The following is an 18956-nucleotide window of genomic DNA, read 5'->3' as shown; positions in this document are numbered from 1 at the left end:
TTTGTTTGGGATGACATGATGTTGGCAACAAAGTAGCACTAGTGGCTAAAGGTTTTTTATATGAAACAACTGAAATTCCATTAGGGGAGTGTAAAAGCATAATATCTGGAAAGTTGATGCTACAATCCAATTGAGACACTCCACAAATTTCATAGCTGATTCTCTTACCTGCCCCTATCAGGAGGAGGTGGTCAATATAACAACCATACCTCCTGATATGGGGAAAAAAAAAGATTGAATTCTGGAAAAATTTACAGTTTCTCCCATTAAGACATATAGATGTTTGTGATTGAGGGGGATAAACCCGCACTCATAGAAGCTCCTTGTTTCTGTAGCTAGAAAGTCCCACTGAATGAAAAATAATTATGTTGTAACAAAAAATTAACTGCCGTTAATAAAAAGTTCTGAATATTAGCGGAATAATTATTGTACATCTATAGATATGCTGAAGCAGTTCTAGCTAACCAGTAAGGTATACAGGGATAAAGTCCCACTACATCACAGGAAAGTCATATGCATTTGTCTTGCTATTTTGCATAATCTAGAGATGAGATAACATGCTTCCTGTCCCGAATATAACCAGGCAACTATTTGACCAGTGGTTGTAAATATAACTCTACCCAGGTACTGGGCTTCTCCCCCATACTCCCTATTCATGCCTCAATTGGATGTTAAGGTGCAGGAATTTTATTATATGGTATGCACCCAAATATTAAGTTGAGGGTGCTGACCATTTTTCCCGGACCATTTTTGGCGTTTTGTGTGAAATTATGTCCAACTTGCCTTTTTTCCTCTCTTTTTGTGTTGTTCCAATACACACAAAGGAAATAAACATGTGTATAACAAGATGTGTAATTGCAATAATTTTCTTGGAGAAATACCTTATATACTCGCGTATAAGCCGAGTTTTTCAGCCCATTTTTTTGGGGCTGAAAGTCCCCTTCACGGCTTATACGCTAGTCATATACCGGGGGTCGGTGGGGGAGCGGGGGTGTCAGAGATCATACCACCTGGCGTTGTCTCTGCAGCCCCCCTGCTTGTCCCACGGTCTCCGGCGCCTGCCTTCAGCGGTCACATGGTACCGCTCATTAAAGACATGAAAATGCGTATATTCATGTCTTTAATGAGCGGTACCACGTGACCGCTGAAAGCAGGTGCCGGAGACCGTGGGAGCACGGAGCTGCAGAGACCGTGCCAGGGGGATAAGTATAGCGATATTCACCTGTTCCCCATTCCCACTCTGCTCACCGCTGTCTGTCGCGTCCTCTGTGATGTTCAGGTCAGAGGGCGCGGTGACATCGTTAGTGCACGCCGCACCCTCTGCTGCTTGAATGTCACTGAGAGATGACGTGGCAGACAGCGGCAAGCAGCATGGGAGCGTGGACAGGTGAATATCTCGGGTGCCGCGTCCTGAGCCAACAGCGACGGAGAGGTGAGTATGTCATTTTTTTTATTTGCAGCAGCATATGAGGATTCAATGGAGCAACTTTATTCTCATTTGCACAAGGAAAGACTAGAAGCAATGGGATGAAGCTGAATGGGAGGAGACACAGATTAGATATTAGAAAAAACTTTTTGACAGTTAGAGTGATCAATGAGTGGAACAGGCTGCCACGAGAAGTGGTGAGTTCTCCTTCAATGGAAGTCTTCAAACAGAGGCTGGACAGACATCTAACTGGGATGATTTAGCGAATCCTGCTTTGAGCAGGGGGTTGGACCAGATGGCCCAGGAGGTCCCTTCCAACTCTACCATTCTATGATTCTATGAACTTATGAGGGCCTATTCTGTGGAGCATCTTATGGGGGCATATTCTATGGAGCATCTTATGGGGACCTATTTTGTGGAGCATCCTATGGGGGCCTATTCTGTGGAGCATCCTGAGGGCCTATTCTGTGGAGCATCTTATGGGGGCCTATTCTGTGGAACATCTTATGGGGGCCTATTCTATGGAGCATCTTATGGGGCAAATTCTATGGAGCAACTTATGGGGGGGCCTATTCTGTGGAGCATTTTATGGGGGCATATTCTATGGGGCATCTTATGGGGGTCTATTCTATGGAGCATCTTATGGTGGCATATTCTATGGAGCATCTTATGGGGGCATAATCTATGGAGCATCTTATGGGGCAGCATATTCTATGGAGCATCTTACGGGGCCATTATTAACCTTTGTGCAGCATTATATGGGGTGTATTTTGTATGGAGCATCTTATGGGGCCATCATGAACTGTATGGAGCATTATATAGGGCACCTGATTCAATATGGATATTCAAAAACATTTAACCTACTGATGTCTCAGTTAATTTTACTTTTATTGGCATCTATTTTTATTTTTGAAACTTACCAGTAGCTGCTGCATTTTCCACCCTAGGCTTATACGTGAGTCAATTAATGTTTCCCAGTTTTTTGTGGCAAAATTAGGGGGGTCAGCTTATACACGGGTCAGCTTATACACGAGTATATACAGTACTTTATTTTATGGAATAATTTCAAAGGTACCAACACTTTCAGCCATGACTGTGATTACTTTGATTAGGCTCCTTATAAGTGCACAAAAATGTAGTGGCTTTTGAGGTTTTTCTGATAGCCACGGCCAACTTGGCCTTGTGCCCTTTGCTGTGAAATGTACTTTAGTCTGCAGATGTACTTGCAGTGGCAGCTGAAAACGATGTCAGAATTATTAAGAGATGCACACCTCTTTATAAATTTGTCACTTTTTACTCCAGTGCGCGCTTCATCAAGAATCGGGGCTATTTTCTTGTGTCTTATCTCATTATTGTGATGCTTCATCGGGTAGACTGTAAAATACATATCCACACCAGTAGCATCTCTAGTAGTGATTATTTCACGTTTAGTTTATACAGTCGCTCCATGCGGTTAGTCTTCTAAACCTCTACAACCGGTGAACAGACAGGTGCAGCCAAGATTTTACCCTGAGTATTTTCTAATGTTTGTTTCTCACTTGAAAAATGTTTAACTAGGAGAAAGTGGGGCCAAAACCGATTTCCTACCACAGTTCCTCATATGAGATTTCATATTAAAGATGGGGTGTATTCTCTCTTTCCCCAGGAAGCTGGTGGGTTTGTAAGATGTACAGACTTGGCCTCTTTGCCTTACATACTACTCTATTGTCTATATGTTGTTTTTGCAGATGTCAGCAATCACCAGCAAGTCAAAGGATCTGAAATTTATGTCACAACATGACACAGATGCGGGCTCACCTGTGACACTGTAAGATGCATCAATTAAAGGGATTTTGGTCAAGTTTCATAATGTCAGACCAATAATTTTCTGTAGTGTGTGTATATATATCTATTCATATATATACTGCATCTAATGTAAATAGATATATATTAACTGTTGAATAAAAAAGTAATCTAATCACTACCTGCTGAAACAGTCTTCTTTTTATTTATTTTTATTTTATTTTTGTCACTCTGCAGATTTATTATATAATTGCTTTGTAATTGCTTGTAATAAACTACTTTTGTAACAGATATCAGTCATTTCATTTACAGATATGAAGTATTCCTCACATTTCAAGGTGCACTGAGATATTGGGGAAGAGGGTTTCAGTTTGTTAACTTGCTATTACTAGCCACCTAGTAGTAGTGAGAGCTAAACAAAAATTATAATATTATAATCTACGGTAATTATATACAGCTGGCTCTCAGCTTCTAAGAAGGCTGAAGTTGCAGGTACCACTAGGAATTTCGATTCTTTGAGACTGTCAAATGTTGTTCGTTTGGACAATTTTTGCTTGTAGTATCTGGAGCTGTCAGAACAGGCACTCTGATGGATTTGTAACATTTTTGCGGTGCACCTAGTTACATTAAGGACTACAGTAGCAGCAGTAAGATTTTAATGATGACTTCTTAGAAAGTTTCTGAACTTAGCATTTAGTAAGCAAATTAGCAAAAAAAAATCGATGCAAAGATGTACGTAGCCTTTTAACCCCTTCATGACGGGAGGTATTTTCGATTTTGCATTTTTATTTTGGGCTCCCCTTCTTCCCAGAGTCATAACTTATTTTTCCGTCAGTATGGCCTTGTGAAGGCTTGTTTTTTGCATTACGAGTTGTACTTTTGAACAACACTATTGGTCTTACCATGTTGTGTACTAGAAAACGGGGGAAAAAATTCCATGGGCAGTGAAATTGCAAAAAAAATGCAATCCCACACTTTTTTTTTGTTTGGCTCTTTTAGTAGGTTCACTAAATGCTAAAACTGACCTGCCATTTTGATTCTCCAGGTCATTACAAGTTCATATGCAAAACACAAGCCGCGGAGACACCATCACATGTTTCTCAACGCAAGCAATGGCTAGCCAGGTCTTTCCCCGGGAAGGAACAACCACGGGAAGGGCAGTCTCCAATGAAGGAAACCACCTATGCCAAAACATGGTATCCATCCACAGACAGCTGTTTCGGGGTATTGCCCCTCATCAGTGTGGAGTAGGAAACTGGCTAGTAGGAGCAATGCCTAGTAAAAGACTGAAAAATGAGGATGAATGAACTCATGGAGATCAACATTCAACACTGCGGAGACACCATCACATGTTTCTCAACGCAGTGATTCTAGAGAAATGCCCCCATCCCTTATGGGAAATATGCAAAACACAAGCTGCGGAGACACCGTCACATGTTTCTCAATGCAAGCAATGACTAGCCAGGTCTTTCCCTGGGAAGGAACAACCACAGGAAGGGCAGTCTCCAATGAAGGAAACCACCTATGCCAAAACATGGTATCCATCCACAGACAGCTGTTTCGGGGTATTGCCCCTCATCAGTGTGTGCATATTTCCCATAAGAGATGGGGGCATTGCTCTAGAATCAATGCATTGTGAAACATGTGATGGTGTCTCCGCAGTGTTGGATGTTGATCTCCATGAGTTCATTCATCCTCATTTTTCACATTACAAGTTCATAGACACCAAACTTGTATAGGTTCTTTTTTATCTAAGTGGTGAAAAAAAATTCCAAACTTTCTTAAAAAAAAAATGCCATTTTCCTATACCATATTTCGTGATCTCAGGTTTGCTGAGGGCTTATTTTTGATTTTATGATACCATTTTGGTGCAGATCCGATCTTTTGATCGCCCATTATTGCATTTTAGTGCAATGTCGTGGCGACCAAAAAAAAACCGTGATTCTGTCGTTTTGACTTTATTTCTAGCTACGGTGTTTAGCGATCAGGATATATATATATATATTCGATAGCAGATATGTGTATGTTTGATTTTTTTTATATAGTTTTATTTTGAATGGGGCGAAAGGGGGGTGATTTGAACTTTTATATTTTTTTAGAACTTTTTATTTTTTTATATTTTTTAAAACTTTTTTTTTTAACTTTTGGCATGCTTCAATAGTCTCCATGTGAGACTAGAAGCTGCCACAACCCGATCAGCTCTGCCACATACAGGCAATGATCCGATTGCCTCTATGTAGTAGAAATACTCACTTGCTATGAGCGCCGACCACTGGGTGGCGATCACAGCAAGCCGGTAGTGACAGCAATAGAGGTCTCCAGGAGTCCTCTGGTTGTCATGCCAATGAACCGATGACCCGTGATTACGTGACGGGGTCACCGGTGGGCGGCTTTCCGGCCCAGTGGCCGGAAGTGTGAGTTAAACAGGTTAATAGCAGTGGGTGGATCACGATTCCACCCGCGGCTATTCTGGGCACATGTCAGCTGTTCAAAATGCTGACGTGTCCCGGGAAAGATGTGAGCTTACCGCTGGAGCACACATCAAAGGGAGGGAATCGGACTTCGGCGTACTATTACGCCTGATGTCAGAAAGTGGTTAATCAGTTGAAGATCAGGCCATTTACGCCTGTTCCTGATGAGGCGCAATTTCTTGTATATTTCTACATGCAGTTTAAAGAGCTGTAAACTGTGTTCACGTTCGAACATTCAAATAGTTTTTGTACCTTTTTTTTTTTATGATACTTGAGGCATCATTTTTGTTATATTCATTTTTGCCAGTATCATTAGCTATCAATGGAAAAATGAAGGAAATGTGTGTCTGACCAGTAAAATACATTTTCCAATTTGTTTCTCTTTCCATAATAATTATTTTTATACATCAAACATTGTTTTTGTTTGCTTGATTTTGATGGGGTGAGGCTAGTGGCAGCAATTTGGATTGGCAAGAGTTTTTTTTTTTATTTTTATGTATTTAGTTTTCATTTACTTCACATGCTGTGACCCCCCCCCCCCCCCCCCATAAGATCATAATAAAACTTTGGGGGGCCATCTCAATATTTAAATACTTTTTCTTTTTACATACCCGATTTCCCTTGTAACTGGGTCTGTTAGCCTTTGTTAGAGGAGAAATTCAGCCTCCTGCCTGCATAGCGGAACTGACTGGATTTTATAGGACCCAGCAGCTCTTGCTCCTTCCTTACACCCAGAAAATACATGATCACTGGGTCAACACATATTCCTCTTCTTCCTGTACTAAACAAAACTCATGAGTTTTACATTATCAGTGTATAAGGTAAAAGATTTCATACAGTCAAGTATATTTTTATTAATTATTATAGCGCCATTTATTTCATGGCGCTTTACATGTGAGGAGGGGTATACATAATAAAAACAAGTACAGTAATCTTAAAAAATGCAAGTCGCAACTCGTACAGGAGGAGAGATGAACCTGCCCGTGAGGGCTCACAATCTGCAAGGGATGGGTGAGGATACAGGAGGCGAGGGTAGAGCTGATCATGCAGTGGCTTGGTCAATCAGTGGTTACTGCAGGTTGTAGGCTTGTCGGAAGAGAGAGGTCTTCAGGTTCTTTTTGAAGTTTTCCATTGTAGGCGAGAGTCTGATATGTTGTGGTAGAGAGTTCCAAAATAGGGGTGATGTGCAAGAGAAATCTTGAATGTGATTGTGGGGAAAAAGAGATAAGAGGGAGGTAGAGAAGGTGATCTTGTGAGGATCGGCGGTTGCGTGTGGGTAAGTACCGGGAGACGAGGTTACAGATGTATGGAGGGCAAAGGTTGTAGATGGCTTTGTATGCCATGGTTAGGGTTTTGAACTGGAGTCTTTGAGTAATGGGGAGCCAGTGCAGGGATTGACAGAGGGGAGAGGCCGGGGAATAGCTGGGGGACGGGTGGATTAGTCAGGCAGCAGAGTATAGAATAGATTGGAGGGGTAAGAGAGTGATAGAGGGGAGGCCACAGAGCAGGGGGTTGCAGTAGACAAGGCGGGAGTTGAGGGTGTGGACTAAGGTTTTTGCATAGTCTTGGATGAGGAATGTATGGATCCGTGAAATATTTTTGAGTTGAAGTTTGCATGAAGTGGAAAGGGCTTGGATATGTGGTTTGAAGGAGAGATCATTGTCAAGGATTACCCTGAGGCAGCGAGCTTGTGGGACTGGGGAGAGTGGGCAGCCATTTACTTTAATGGATGGGTCCGTTGGGGGGATGGTCGAGTGAGATGGGAGAAAGATGATGAATTCTCTTTTGTCCATATTAAGTTTTAGAAATCTAGCGGAGAAGAAGGATGAAATAGCAGACAGACATTGTGGGATTCTGGTTAGTAGGGAGGTGATATCTGGTCCACAGATGTAGATCTGTGTGTCATCAGCATAGAGGTGAGGAGGTGGTGTGTGCGAGTGGGAGATGCTGAATGTCCGGTCTGTTAGGTATGACGAGATCCAAGATAGGGCCAAGTTTGTGATGCCAAGAGATGAGTCTGTAATAATAGGGAATGGTCCACTGTGTCAAAGGCAGAGGACAGGTCCAGGAGGAGGAGGACAGAGTAATGTTGCTTGGCCTTGGCGGATAATAGGTGACCTTACTTAGGGCAGTTTCAGTGGAGCGGTGCGGCCGGATGCCAGATTGTAGGTGGTTGAAGAGGGAGCAAGAAGAGAGGCGGGCGGACAGTTCAAGATGGACGTGTTCCAGTAGTTTTGAGGCATAGGGGAGAAGTGATATAAGGTGATAGCTAGATACAGAGGATGAGTCAAGAGAGGGGTTTTTGAGGATAGGTGTGATTGAGGCATGTTTAAAGCTTGAGGGGAAATCACCAGTTGTTAGTGATAGGTTGAAGAGATGGGTTAGTGTTGGGATGAAGACGGTTGTGAGGTTTGGGATGAAGTGGGATGGGATCGAGTCAAGTGTACAAGTGGTGTGATGTGATCTTGAGAGTAGAGTGGAGAGTCAATCTTCTGTAATGGTGGAGTGTGTCCTTGAAAGTAGTGAGGGACAGTTTGAATGTGATGAAGTCATCGTTGGAGCGTGATCTTTTCCATCTCTGCTCGGCAACCCTGGAAGCTCGTCTCAGTTCTTTTGTCAGGCTGGTGTACCACGGCTGTCTGTTGATTTTACGAGCTTTGGTATGTGTGAGAGGGGCAACCGATTCCAGAGCTGCAGCTATTCTGGTGTTGTATAGAGTGGCAGCGGCATCCGCATTGTGTAGGGAACTTATGTCTGTAAAAGGGAGGAGGGATTCAGACAGTGAGTGTAGATTGAGGTGTTTAAGATTTCTGTGAGGGTGTGCATTATATTGATATAAAATGTGTATGTTGTGTAGGCATTCACTATCTTTGGTAGGCATTAGGCCTTATGTAGCGTTCACACAAGCAGTGCAGTTTTGGTCCAAACATGCAGTTTTTATTGCTTTCCAAAGGTTGAACAGCAAAAAAATAAACTCATAGACATAAATCCTCTTTCCCTGTCCAGGCTTTAACTAAACAGAACAGACCCTGGCTGCTCCTACTCAGCTGAGCCAGCCCCAGCTCGACCAAACAAAACGGCTATTTTCAATAGCAACCAGTTTTACTTAAGGTTCTCTGTACATGGCCTGTGCAGACTTTTTTTTAGACAGGGATTCTGGCTTGTTTCTCCTCAGCGCCAAGACACAACTAGTCTGGTCAGCTTCTCTGAACTGACTAAGGAGAACAGCTAGTGTAGTTATATGCAATGCTAGCCAGGTCATCTTGTGAGAACCTGTAGAGCTGGGATTTAGCCATAGCCTACCTGACTTCTCTACAATGGATTATTAGTAACTAATATTTGCAATGAAATACAGAGCCCACATTTGTAGACATAGAGAGGTGGGGCAGCACAGTGCCTCAGTGGTTAGCACTGCAGCCTTGCAGCGCTGGAGTCCTGGGTTCAAATCCCACCAAGGACAACATCTGCAAGGAGTTTGTATGTGTTCTCCCTGTGTTTGCGTGGGTTTCCTCCGGGTACTCCGGTTTCCTCCCACATTCCAAAGACATACTGATAGGGAATTTAGATTGTGAGCCCCATCAGGGACAGTGAAGATAATGTGTGCAAATTGTAAAGCGCTGCGGAATATGTTAGCGCTATATAAAAAAAAAGAGGTATTTCGGCATTCTCCACTTTACACTATTATTTTATTTTTGTATATGTATTTGAGATGTCTGATGCAAGACATGTAATGTATTGTATTCAGAATTCAGACTAGGCCATCCTAAACAAAAAACGGAGTTGTGATCTATTGGTCTCTGTAAAATAATGTTAAAGCAAAGTTAGATAACATATTTCCAATCATGTTAATTTTCTTATGCATTTTGAATCATTTTTTAACAAGTTTTGTGTTTCCTCAATGCATTGTTGGTACTAAATTTTAGTCTAGTTCTGTCTCTCAGCATACCTTCTGTTTCCCAAAACTGCAATATCTGCATCTATTCACAAACTATTGTTCTTCAGTATTGTAAAATATCCAGGTGGTCATTAGCAAACATTCGACAAGCTGTGATGTGTTTTGGAGTGCAGTGGTTTCCTCTGTGGTAGCTTCCATGAACAATAGTGTTCACTAGTTTTATGATGGTAGCACAGATGTCATCAAATGTACGACACATCTAGCTATTACGGTTGGATTCTATATTAGTTGTTTGAGGTTTATAAGGTGTTCTTACCCTATTCTACATTCGATGTCCATTCCTAAAGACATCACTGGCCTAAAGTTCAGTTTTGTATAGCCTTTCTGCATAAAAATTTCTTAATACAGTGGCGGAAATAATATTTGATCCCTTGCTAATGTTGTAAGTTTGCCCACTGACAAAGACATGAACAGTCTAGAATTTTAAGGGTAGGTTAATTTTAACATTGAGAGACAGAATATCAAGAATAAAATCAAGAAAATTACATTGTTTAAATTATTTAAATGTATTTGCATTTTGCAGTGAGAAATAAGTATTTGATCCCTCTGGAAAACAAAACTTAATACTTGGTGGCAAAACCCTTGTTGGCAAGCACAGCAATCAGATGTTTTTTGTAGTTGATGATGAGGTTTGCATGGTGCCCCAGTTGTCTCCTTCTCACCCAGCGTCTAAAGGGCCTGTCACACTAAGCGATATCTCTAGCAATATCGCTATAACTTGTGACGTTATAGCGATATTGCTAGCGATATCTGTTATGAACTCATTTTCGGCTCCACCAGTTGAGAGTTCCCCTCCCGTTCTCCCTCTGGTGGTGACAGGAGGTAGTGAGGTTGGTTTAAGTGGTAGTGATCTGCCACCTGATGAGGAAGATAACGATTGGATCTCTGGAGTATCAGACTCGATATAAGACAGCTGACGCCCTATCCTTGTGCTGGTGATTCAGTCTGCTTCTCAGGTCCTGGACTTCAGCTCTCTTCCAGTCTTCTCAAGTTGTTTGTTTTTTGCTTTTGTTCACACTTGCGCTTGTTGGTCAGTGCAGTTTCTTGTGTGGTCAGCCTGCCCCTGCTGGGGCTATGCTGAATTTCCACTCCTATGTATCAGTATTTGCCAAGCTGCTTTTTGTCCCTTATTGGATTGGCCTCTTTTTGCTCTGTCTCAGAATATTTCAGAGTGCTGATATAGGTGTAGAAGTCTAGTGACTTCAGGGTTAATTTTGTTATCAGAAGTGTTGGACGATATTTTTGTAGGTTTTTTTTGGCAGATTGCAGACAGTGTCTTTCCTTTCCTGTCCTGTTTAGTTAGCCGGGGCCCATCGTTTGCTCAGCCTATTTTCCTGCCTTTGTTTGTAATTTCGTCTTGTTTCACCATCAATACATGTGGGGGGCTGTCTTTCCTTTGGGGTCTGCTCTGGGGCAGTTAGTTTTCCTCTTCCTGCTTTAGGCTTATGTAGCTCTCCGGTTGTGACGAGGCATCTAGGACCATCGTAGGAACGCTTCACGACTGCTGCTAGTTGTGCGGTTAAGTTCAGGGACCTGCAATCTGCATAGATACCAACTTCTCTGGTGTTCTGAGACTTAGCTTGTTGTTTGTGTCACCGAGGAGGAAAAAATATTCATAACAGATATCGCTGTGTGTGATACTTACCTACGACCGCTCCCCCGCTGCTTATCGCTGATCGCGCGAGAACAGGCTGGACCGTTTCTCGTCGTCAGCTTCCTGCAGCGCTTCCTGTGGAGAGACGAGCGTGGAGCCGGGCGGGAGGACGCAGGATCGCCTAGTGTGACAGGTAAGTAGCGACCCCCGTCCCCAGTGATGTCGCTGGTGAGATCTGCCTGTGTGTCAGCTCACTAGCGACCACTTAGCGATGCACCAGCGATCCTGACCGCGTCATATCGCTGGTCGGGATCGCTGGTGCATCGCTAAGTGTGACAGTACCTTTACTTATGGTTTTGTAGCCCATTTCAGCTTTATGCAGGTCTATGATCTTGTCCCTGACATCCTTAGAAAGCGCTTTGGTCTTGTCCATATTGTAGAGGTTAGAGTCTGACTGACTGAGTCTGTGGACAGGAGTCTTTTGTAAAGGCAGCTGTCTTTGATGCAGCTAACGATTTGATTATTAGAGTCTAACTAGTCTGTAGGAGCCAAAACTTTTAATGGTTGGTAGGGGGTCAAATACTTATGTCTCACTGCAAAATGCAAATATTTTTATATAATTTATACAATGTTAAAATTAACCTACCCTTAAAATTATAGACTGTGCATGTCTTTGTCAGTGGGCAAACTTACAAAATCAGCAAGGGATCAAATACTTATTTCCCCCCACTGTATGTTCTATATAGTAAAAATGAACTATAGCGCCTTGAAAAATTATTCATACCCTGTGGCATTTTCCTCATTTTCAAGTTACACCCGCAAACCTAAATTAATTTTTTTTAATATACTAAGACAAAGTAGCATTTGTGGAGTACAAAGGAAATGATACATAGTTTTCTAATTATTTTCCCAATAAAATTTGAAAATTGTGATATGCATTTCTGTTCAGCCCTCTGTAGTCTGATACCCCTAAATTAAAATCCAGAGTGACCAATTGCCCCTATGATTCACATAATTATTGAATTGAGTCCAACTCTGTGTAATTTATTCTCTGTATTATTACAACTGTTCTGTGAAGGCCTCATTGGTTTGAGAACATTAAGGATCAAACCGCATTATGAAATCTAAGGAACACACCAGACCTGTCAAGAATAAAGTTGTGCAGAAGAGATAGGCAGGGTTAGGTTATCAAAAAATAGCCAAAGCTCTGAACATCTCACAAAGCACTGTTCAATCCATCATTCAAAAATGAGGCGTATAACACAACTGCAAACCTACCAAGACATGACCATCCATCTAAACTGAAATCCCAAGCAAGAAGAGCATTAATTGGAGAAGCAGCCAATAGGCCGATGGTCTCTATGGAGATATAGTGGCAATAAGAAAGCCATTTTTTGAAAGCAAGCCATAAAACGTCTTGTTTGCAAAAAGCCATTAAGGGGACACAGAGCTAGCATGTAGAAGACAATGCTTTATTCAGATGAGACCAAAGTAGAACTTTTTGGGCTAAAAGCAAAACGCCATATGTGGCAGAAAACTAACACTGCATATCACCCTGAAAACACCATTCTCACTGTTAAACATGGTAGTGGCAGCATCATGCTGTGGGAATGCTTTTCCTCAGCAGGGGCAGGTAAGCTAGTTAGAGTTGATGGGGAAAAAATACAGGGCAGTCCTGGAGGAAAACCGGTTAGAGACTGGAAAATACTTGAGACTGGGATGTAAATTGACCTTTCAGCAAGACAGCGACCCTAAACATACTGACAGAGCTACAATTGAATCATTTAGGGCAAAGCATAGCTATTTGTTTGAATGGCCCAGTCACAATCCAGACCTAAATCCCATTAAGAATCTGTAGCAAGACCTTAAAATTGCTCTTCACAAATGCTCTCCATCCAATCTCACTGAGCTAGAATGGGCAAACATATTAACTTCTAGATGTTCAAAGTTGGTAGAGACATACTCCAAAAGATATGCAGCAGTGAAAAGTGGTCCTACAGATTTGACTCAGAGCTGCTGAATATGAATGTAGGTCACAATTTTAAGATTTTTATTTTGAAAATAATTACAAAACCATGTATCCTTTCCTTTACTTTTTTGGGTATAAAAGTAAAAAAATGTGTGAAAAAAAAATCAGTATGTATATTTTTTCAAGGCACTGTATACAGTCATGGCTGATTAGGGTTTATGTCTGAAACCTTGGAAAATGGGATTTAGTCGAATTACAATGCACACAATGACTCTGTCTGCATCCTTACAGTAATGGGCCCTATCAACGCAAACGTCTGATTTCCAATTTCAAGGACTTCAGGCGTAAGCCTCAACAGAGCTACTGATGTGATGGTGACATGCTATAAGAACATAACCTAATACTACCTGACACTTCCAATAATTGTGAATAAAGCCTGCCGTGGCAGCACTACAGTTCAGTGTTTAACACTATAGCTTTGTAGCACTGGACTTCTGGGTCCAAATCCCACCACCAATGATCTACAAAAAGCTTGTATGTTCTCGTGTTTGCGTACTCCAGTGTCCTCCCACCATCCAAAGACATACTGATTTGAGAATTTAGATTGTGAGCCCCAATGTAATAGTGATGATATCTGTAAAGTACGTGGAAATTAATGGTGCAATAGAACTGAGTAAAATAAGTAAAGATAAACTTAGATGAGGTGGGGTATGTATTTATTTAACACAAAATAAGTAGCATTACTGTGTGCTCTGCTCAATTGGCCACATTTAGACATAATCACACAGTGTGACACTTTCCTTTACCATTTTAGTTTTATAATCTGACACCCTTTCATCCCAAATAATGTTTTGTTCACATTAGTGCCATGTTGATGTATGACATAGTGCCAGTTGAGTCATATGATGGATACCACCAGCACTGACCCCATTGAATTCCAGTGAGATCTATTATGGTTTCCATTACTCTTCCTATCCAACTGTGACATGGTTGTGAACGAACCTTCATAAAAGAGTAAAATAAAAAAGGAAGTAATAGAATAATCCTAATATTTATTTCTCTACTAACCACAATGTATATTTGTGTACATATAATAGTGACTACATTCAAGTAATGCTGGTTGAAATCTGTTTTCTGTATTTAAAAAGACAAATACCATTTTTAATTCTGTCATGAGAGGCTACAAAAATATTTATGGATTATTTGCCATAAGATAAATTTGTTCTTTTATTTGTGTTCCTTCCTCCCTTGTTCATTTATATTATCAATTGTTCAGGTGAAATGACTGAAAGGCCCGGAGGTGCTTGCCATTTCTTTAAGGCTCTCTGACACTAGTACAGGGGGCCTCAAACTCAGCTGCGTAAATGGGTCGACATAGAAAAAATTTGAATTTGAGAGGCCTCATTCTTTGCAGGATGAGATGACATTTTTAGTGATACTATTTTTTTTTGTACACCTTTTGATCATTTTTTGAACATTTTTGATGTGTTACTAACTATTGTATAAATCCGACGAATGCAATCTGTTACAATATCGGATTGCACTCGGACCAATGATATTTAATGAGGCAGTGCAGATCTGCGCATTTTTCCTCAGCTGTATTCAACATGCTGCCAGTTCACTCCGAAATTAGTACAGTGCAAGAAAAAAAAATCTCATGACATATGGACCATCAGTATAAGATCCGATTTTTACGGTTCTGTAGCATAGGAAACTGTAAATTGTCCTGTAAAAGAATAATAGCTGTTGAGTAAAAAAAAAAAAAACATTGCATATGGACAGCACACTGATGACAAGTGAGACAAAAATCGTACCACTTTTCTGGATGAGAATGGGACCCATTTTTTATACGCTAGTATGAGCATACCCTTAAAGAAAGGATGGAGGAAGTCGATAAATTATTAAAGAGGACCTTTTACTATGTTTTTTATGTTGAACTGGACATTACATCCAATAGTGGATGCAGAGTGGAATAAAACGTTTGTTTTTATTCTATATTTCGCCTCTTTGTTGCAGAGATATTGGCAATCAAATATTTGCCTCCTAAAGAGTTAACTTTAGTTAAGTCCAAATGCATATTATTAGGCTGGTGTGATATGTCTTCAGTGCTTAATTAGGCTGTACACCCCAGCTGGCAGAACGTGTGGACTCAGGTCATGTGACCCGGTTGACATCACAGGTTCTTCTGCACTTCTATGTTGCTGCCTGCTTTTCATTGGTCAGTGTCATATAGGAGGTGGAAGTACCTTCCCCCAGTAAAAAAAAAAAATCTAATGATACCCACTTGGACTTAATTGAAGTTAACCCATTAGGTGCAAAATATTTGATTGCCAATATCTCCACAATAGAGAAGCAAAATAATAATTTAAAAAAAAAAAAAAATTATTTCGCTCTGAAGTCATAATTACATGGTGTGTCCAGTTCAACAAGAAATATTTGGTGAAAGTCCTTTTATTAGATGTGCCTACTCAAGCACTATTCTATGAATGCAGATCAATATGCACACTCTAAAATATGTAGATGACTTCATGTGATGAAAATAATTTTCACCCCATCATGTGTAGTATTAGCTTGATCATCAGCCACAAACTTAAGACTAAAAAGCTCTTTTAGTGTAAGAACTTATGTACAGAGTGAAATTATAACTTTATTTAGGAAAGTGAGAGAGCAACCAACAGTGTGAACTGTTGGAGGCAGTGGGAGAATGTAGATTTTGTACAGAAACAAAGCGTATGAATGTACATTATTGATCTTGGCTTAAAGGGAATCTGTCACCACCTTGGACAATTTTTATCTATTACTATGGACATACAGGTAATTGAATGGTTAAACCAGTCTTACCTGTATGTCTTAAAGCTGCAGTGTAGACATTGAGAAATTGATATATAATCTTTTATGTTAATGATTTCTTCCAGGCTCCGGGGCGTGCGGTGCCTGGTAGAAATCACTTCCTCATCATTTTATTATACTATCACCCCCTCCCATCAATGTCATACTGACCTGATCGGCACTGTAATCCCGCGTATGCGCTGTGCGGTTACGTGAACACTGTCCGCCTTGTATGGGTAGTGTCTGAATTGATCTTCTCTGATGCAAAACCTGTGAGAAAATGTGACTTACGATGCCATTCTGCATGGCTCCAACCATTTTTAATTTAGTTTTATTGAAAGCGGGTTTTTTTCTTTTATATTAAAAAGCTCTTTTTTGTTATGTATCCAAATAGTTATCAACTTTGCTCTTTCTGACTATTTCAATGTATAATCACATGGAGTATCTCCCTGGAAAAGCATTAGTCTTCATTCACAGAAAACATAAAAAAACAGGAACTTCCTGGAACCAATGTTAAAAAAAAAAATACAGTATATGTTGATTTATGAAATTGAGATTGATACTTGATTAGAAAGTAGAGACTGCCTTTATAGGTAACATGTTTGATGCTGTCCATACCAAATGCAGCATGAATCATAGCCTATGTGATTGCAGCCAGGTTTATTTTTCGCTTAAAAGCTCTGGTGTTACGAACTAAATATGTATTATAAGTCCAGTCAGGGACCATAGCTGAGAAAAGACTAGCCTGGTTCTGTCACCGTTCGTCTCTTCCCAGCTCTGATAGAGTTGACAGATCTCTCTCTATGGGAGAGACCTGTAGATCACCTAGAGTGTTGCTGGGAGAAGCCAGCTGGGGGTGGCACTGGGCAGACCCATCTGTAGCTATGGTGCCCAGATCGTCAAACTATATTTTCTCTGAATTATACCTGGATGCAATCGCATAATCAGGATCTGATTCCTTCTCCCTGTGATTTGGGCATCATTAATCAGATGACCGTTTCCCTTTCAAATGACAATGTGTATTCTGTCATTTATCGTCCCTTTTACCAGTGCCTTAAGAGTGATACGTATTTTATGGTTTCTTTTAATAGTGAACAGAGACAGAAAATGCAGCAGATGAGACAGTCATCTGAACTTGCTTCACATCCTGTGGATCTACTGACAACATTCCCACCACCTGTACGTTCTGACTTGAATAATCATGGTTTACCAAAGCAAGAGAGCAGTGTTAAGCCGAAAAAGAAGAAATCCTTGAAACAAGTCTATGTTGGAAAAACAAACATTGCATTTCAGCTGGATGAGTAAAATGCCAAATGACCAAATGAAAGAGAGTGTGCAGTAGACGCCAGCCACTATGTTAGTATAGTAAAGTCTAGAAGGAAAGAAATGTAAGAATTTTAATATAATATTATTTATTATAATTTGTCCTGAATATTCTTAGACAGTGAAAGCAACCAATAAAACAGTATTTTGAACAAGGTACTATTTATTACACCAAAGTCTGCCAATTACCGTAATCTTCAATGTTTTAACAGCACCAGAGACTGATGTTAGGCTTATCTTTTTGCAACATGCCCACATTTCTACTTATCTGGAAAGCTCTTAGAATACCATTGACTGGTGTTGGCGGATGAAAGTATTAATATAGGAAGACTCAAAACGGACAAACATGTTGCGAAGTATAATAGAGGACCAACATCATGTGTTTACCAGATATTATTACCAGTAGTTTCTAGTTTATCTGCCCTCCTAAAATTCTAGGGTTTTGGTAACCCTTGTCTCTTATGGGTGTTGTAAAGTACTTCTCCACGATGCCTATACAGTGGGGAAAAAAAGTATTTAGTCAGTCAGCAATAGTGCAAGTTCCACCACTTAAAAAGATGAGAGGCGTCTGTAATTTACATCATAGGTAGACCTCAACTATGGGAGACAAACTGAGAAAAAAAAATCCAGAAAATCACATTGTCTGTTTTTTTTTCATTTTATTTGCATATTATGGTGGAAAATAAGTATTTGGTCAGAAACAAAATTTCATCTCAATACTTTGTGATATATCCTTTGTTGGCAATGACAGAGGTCAAACGTTTTCTGTAAGTCTTCACAAGGTTGCCACACACTGTTGTTGGTATGTTGGCCCATTCCTCCATGCAGATCTCCTCTAGAGCAGTGATGTTTTTGGCTTTTCGCTTGGCAACACGGACTTTCAACTCCCTCCAAAGGTTTTCTATAGGGTTGAGATCTGGAGACTGGCTAGGCCACTCCAGGACCTTGAAATGCTTCTTACGAAGCCACTCCTTCGTTGCCCTGGCGGTGTGCTTTGGATCATTGTCATGTTGAAAGACCCAGCCACGTTTCATCTTCAATGCCCTTGCTGATGGAAGGAGGTTTGCACTCGAAATCTCACGATACATGGCCCCATTCATTCTTTCATGTACCCGGATCAGTCGTCCTAGCCCCTTTGCAGAGAAACAGCCCCAAAGCATGATGTTTCCACCACCATGCTTTACAGTAGGTATGGTGTTTGATGGATGCAACTCAGTATTCTTTTTCCTCCAAACACGACAAGTTGTGTTTCTACCAATCAGTTCCAGTTTGGTTTCATCAGACCATAGGACATTCTCCCAAAACTCCTCTGGATCATCCAAATGCTCTCTAGCAAACTTCAGACGGGCCCGGACATGTACAGGCTTAAGCAGTGGGACTCGTCTGGCACTGCAGGATCTGAGTCCATGGTGGCGTAGTGTGTTACTTATGGTAGGCCTTGTTACATTGGTCCCAGCTCTCTGCAGTTCATTCACTAGGTCCCCCCGCGTGGTTCTGGGATTTTTGCTCACCGTTCTTGTGATCATTCTGACCCCACGGGGTGGGATTTTGCGTGGAGCACCAGATCGAGGGAGATTATCAGTGGTCTTGTATGTCTTCCATTTTCT

The 18956-nt window shown here is 40.9% G+C and overlaps 1 protein-coding gene across 4 annotated transcripts in view; it reads left to right on the top strand.

Moving 5' to 3' along the window:
• AHI1 (Abelson helper integration site 1) overlaps nucleotides 1–17833 on the top strand; it is a 300707-nt gene extending 282874 nt beyond the window's left edge. For 3 of the 4 annotated variants that reach the window (XM_073575859.1, XM_073575862.1, XM_073575861.1), the window contains 2 exons: nucleotides 3154–3233; nucleotides 17118–17833. In XM_073575859.1, the coding sequence (XP_073431960.1) occupies nucleotides 3154–3233; nucleotides 17118–17331 (294 nt within the window). In that variant the 3' untranslated portion in view covers nucleotides 17332–17833. The remainder of the gene's footprint in view (nucleotides 1–3153; nucleotides 3234–17117) is intronic. The other variant, XM_073575860.1, reaches the window with a different exon arrangement.
• The last annotated feature ends 1123 nt before the right edge of the window (nucleotides 17834–18956 follow it).

Source organism: Dendrobates tinctorius, unplaced genomic scaffold (assembly GCF_039654945.1).
Source record: "Dendrobates tinctorius isolate UK_male_01 unplaced genomic scaffold, ASM3965494v1 ptg000046l, whole genome shotgun sequence".
Lineage (NCBI taxonomy): Eukaryota > Metazoa > Chordata > Amphibia > Anura > Dendrobatidae > Dendrobates > Dendrobates tinctorius.
This window is presented reverse-complemented; position numbering and strand designations above follow the sequence as displayed.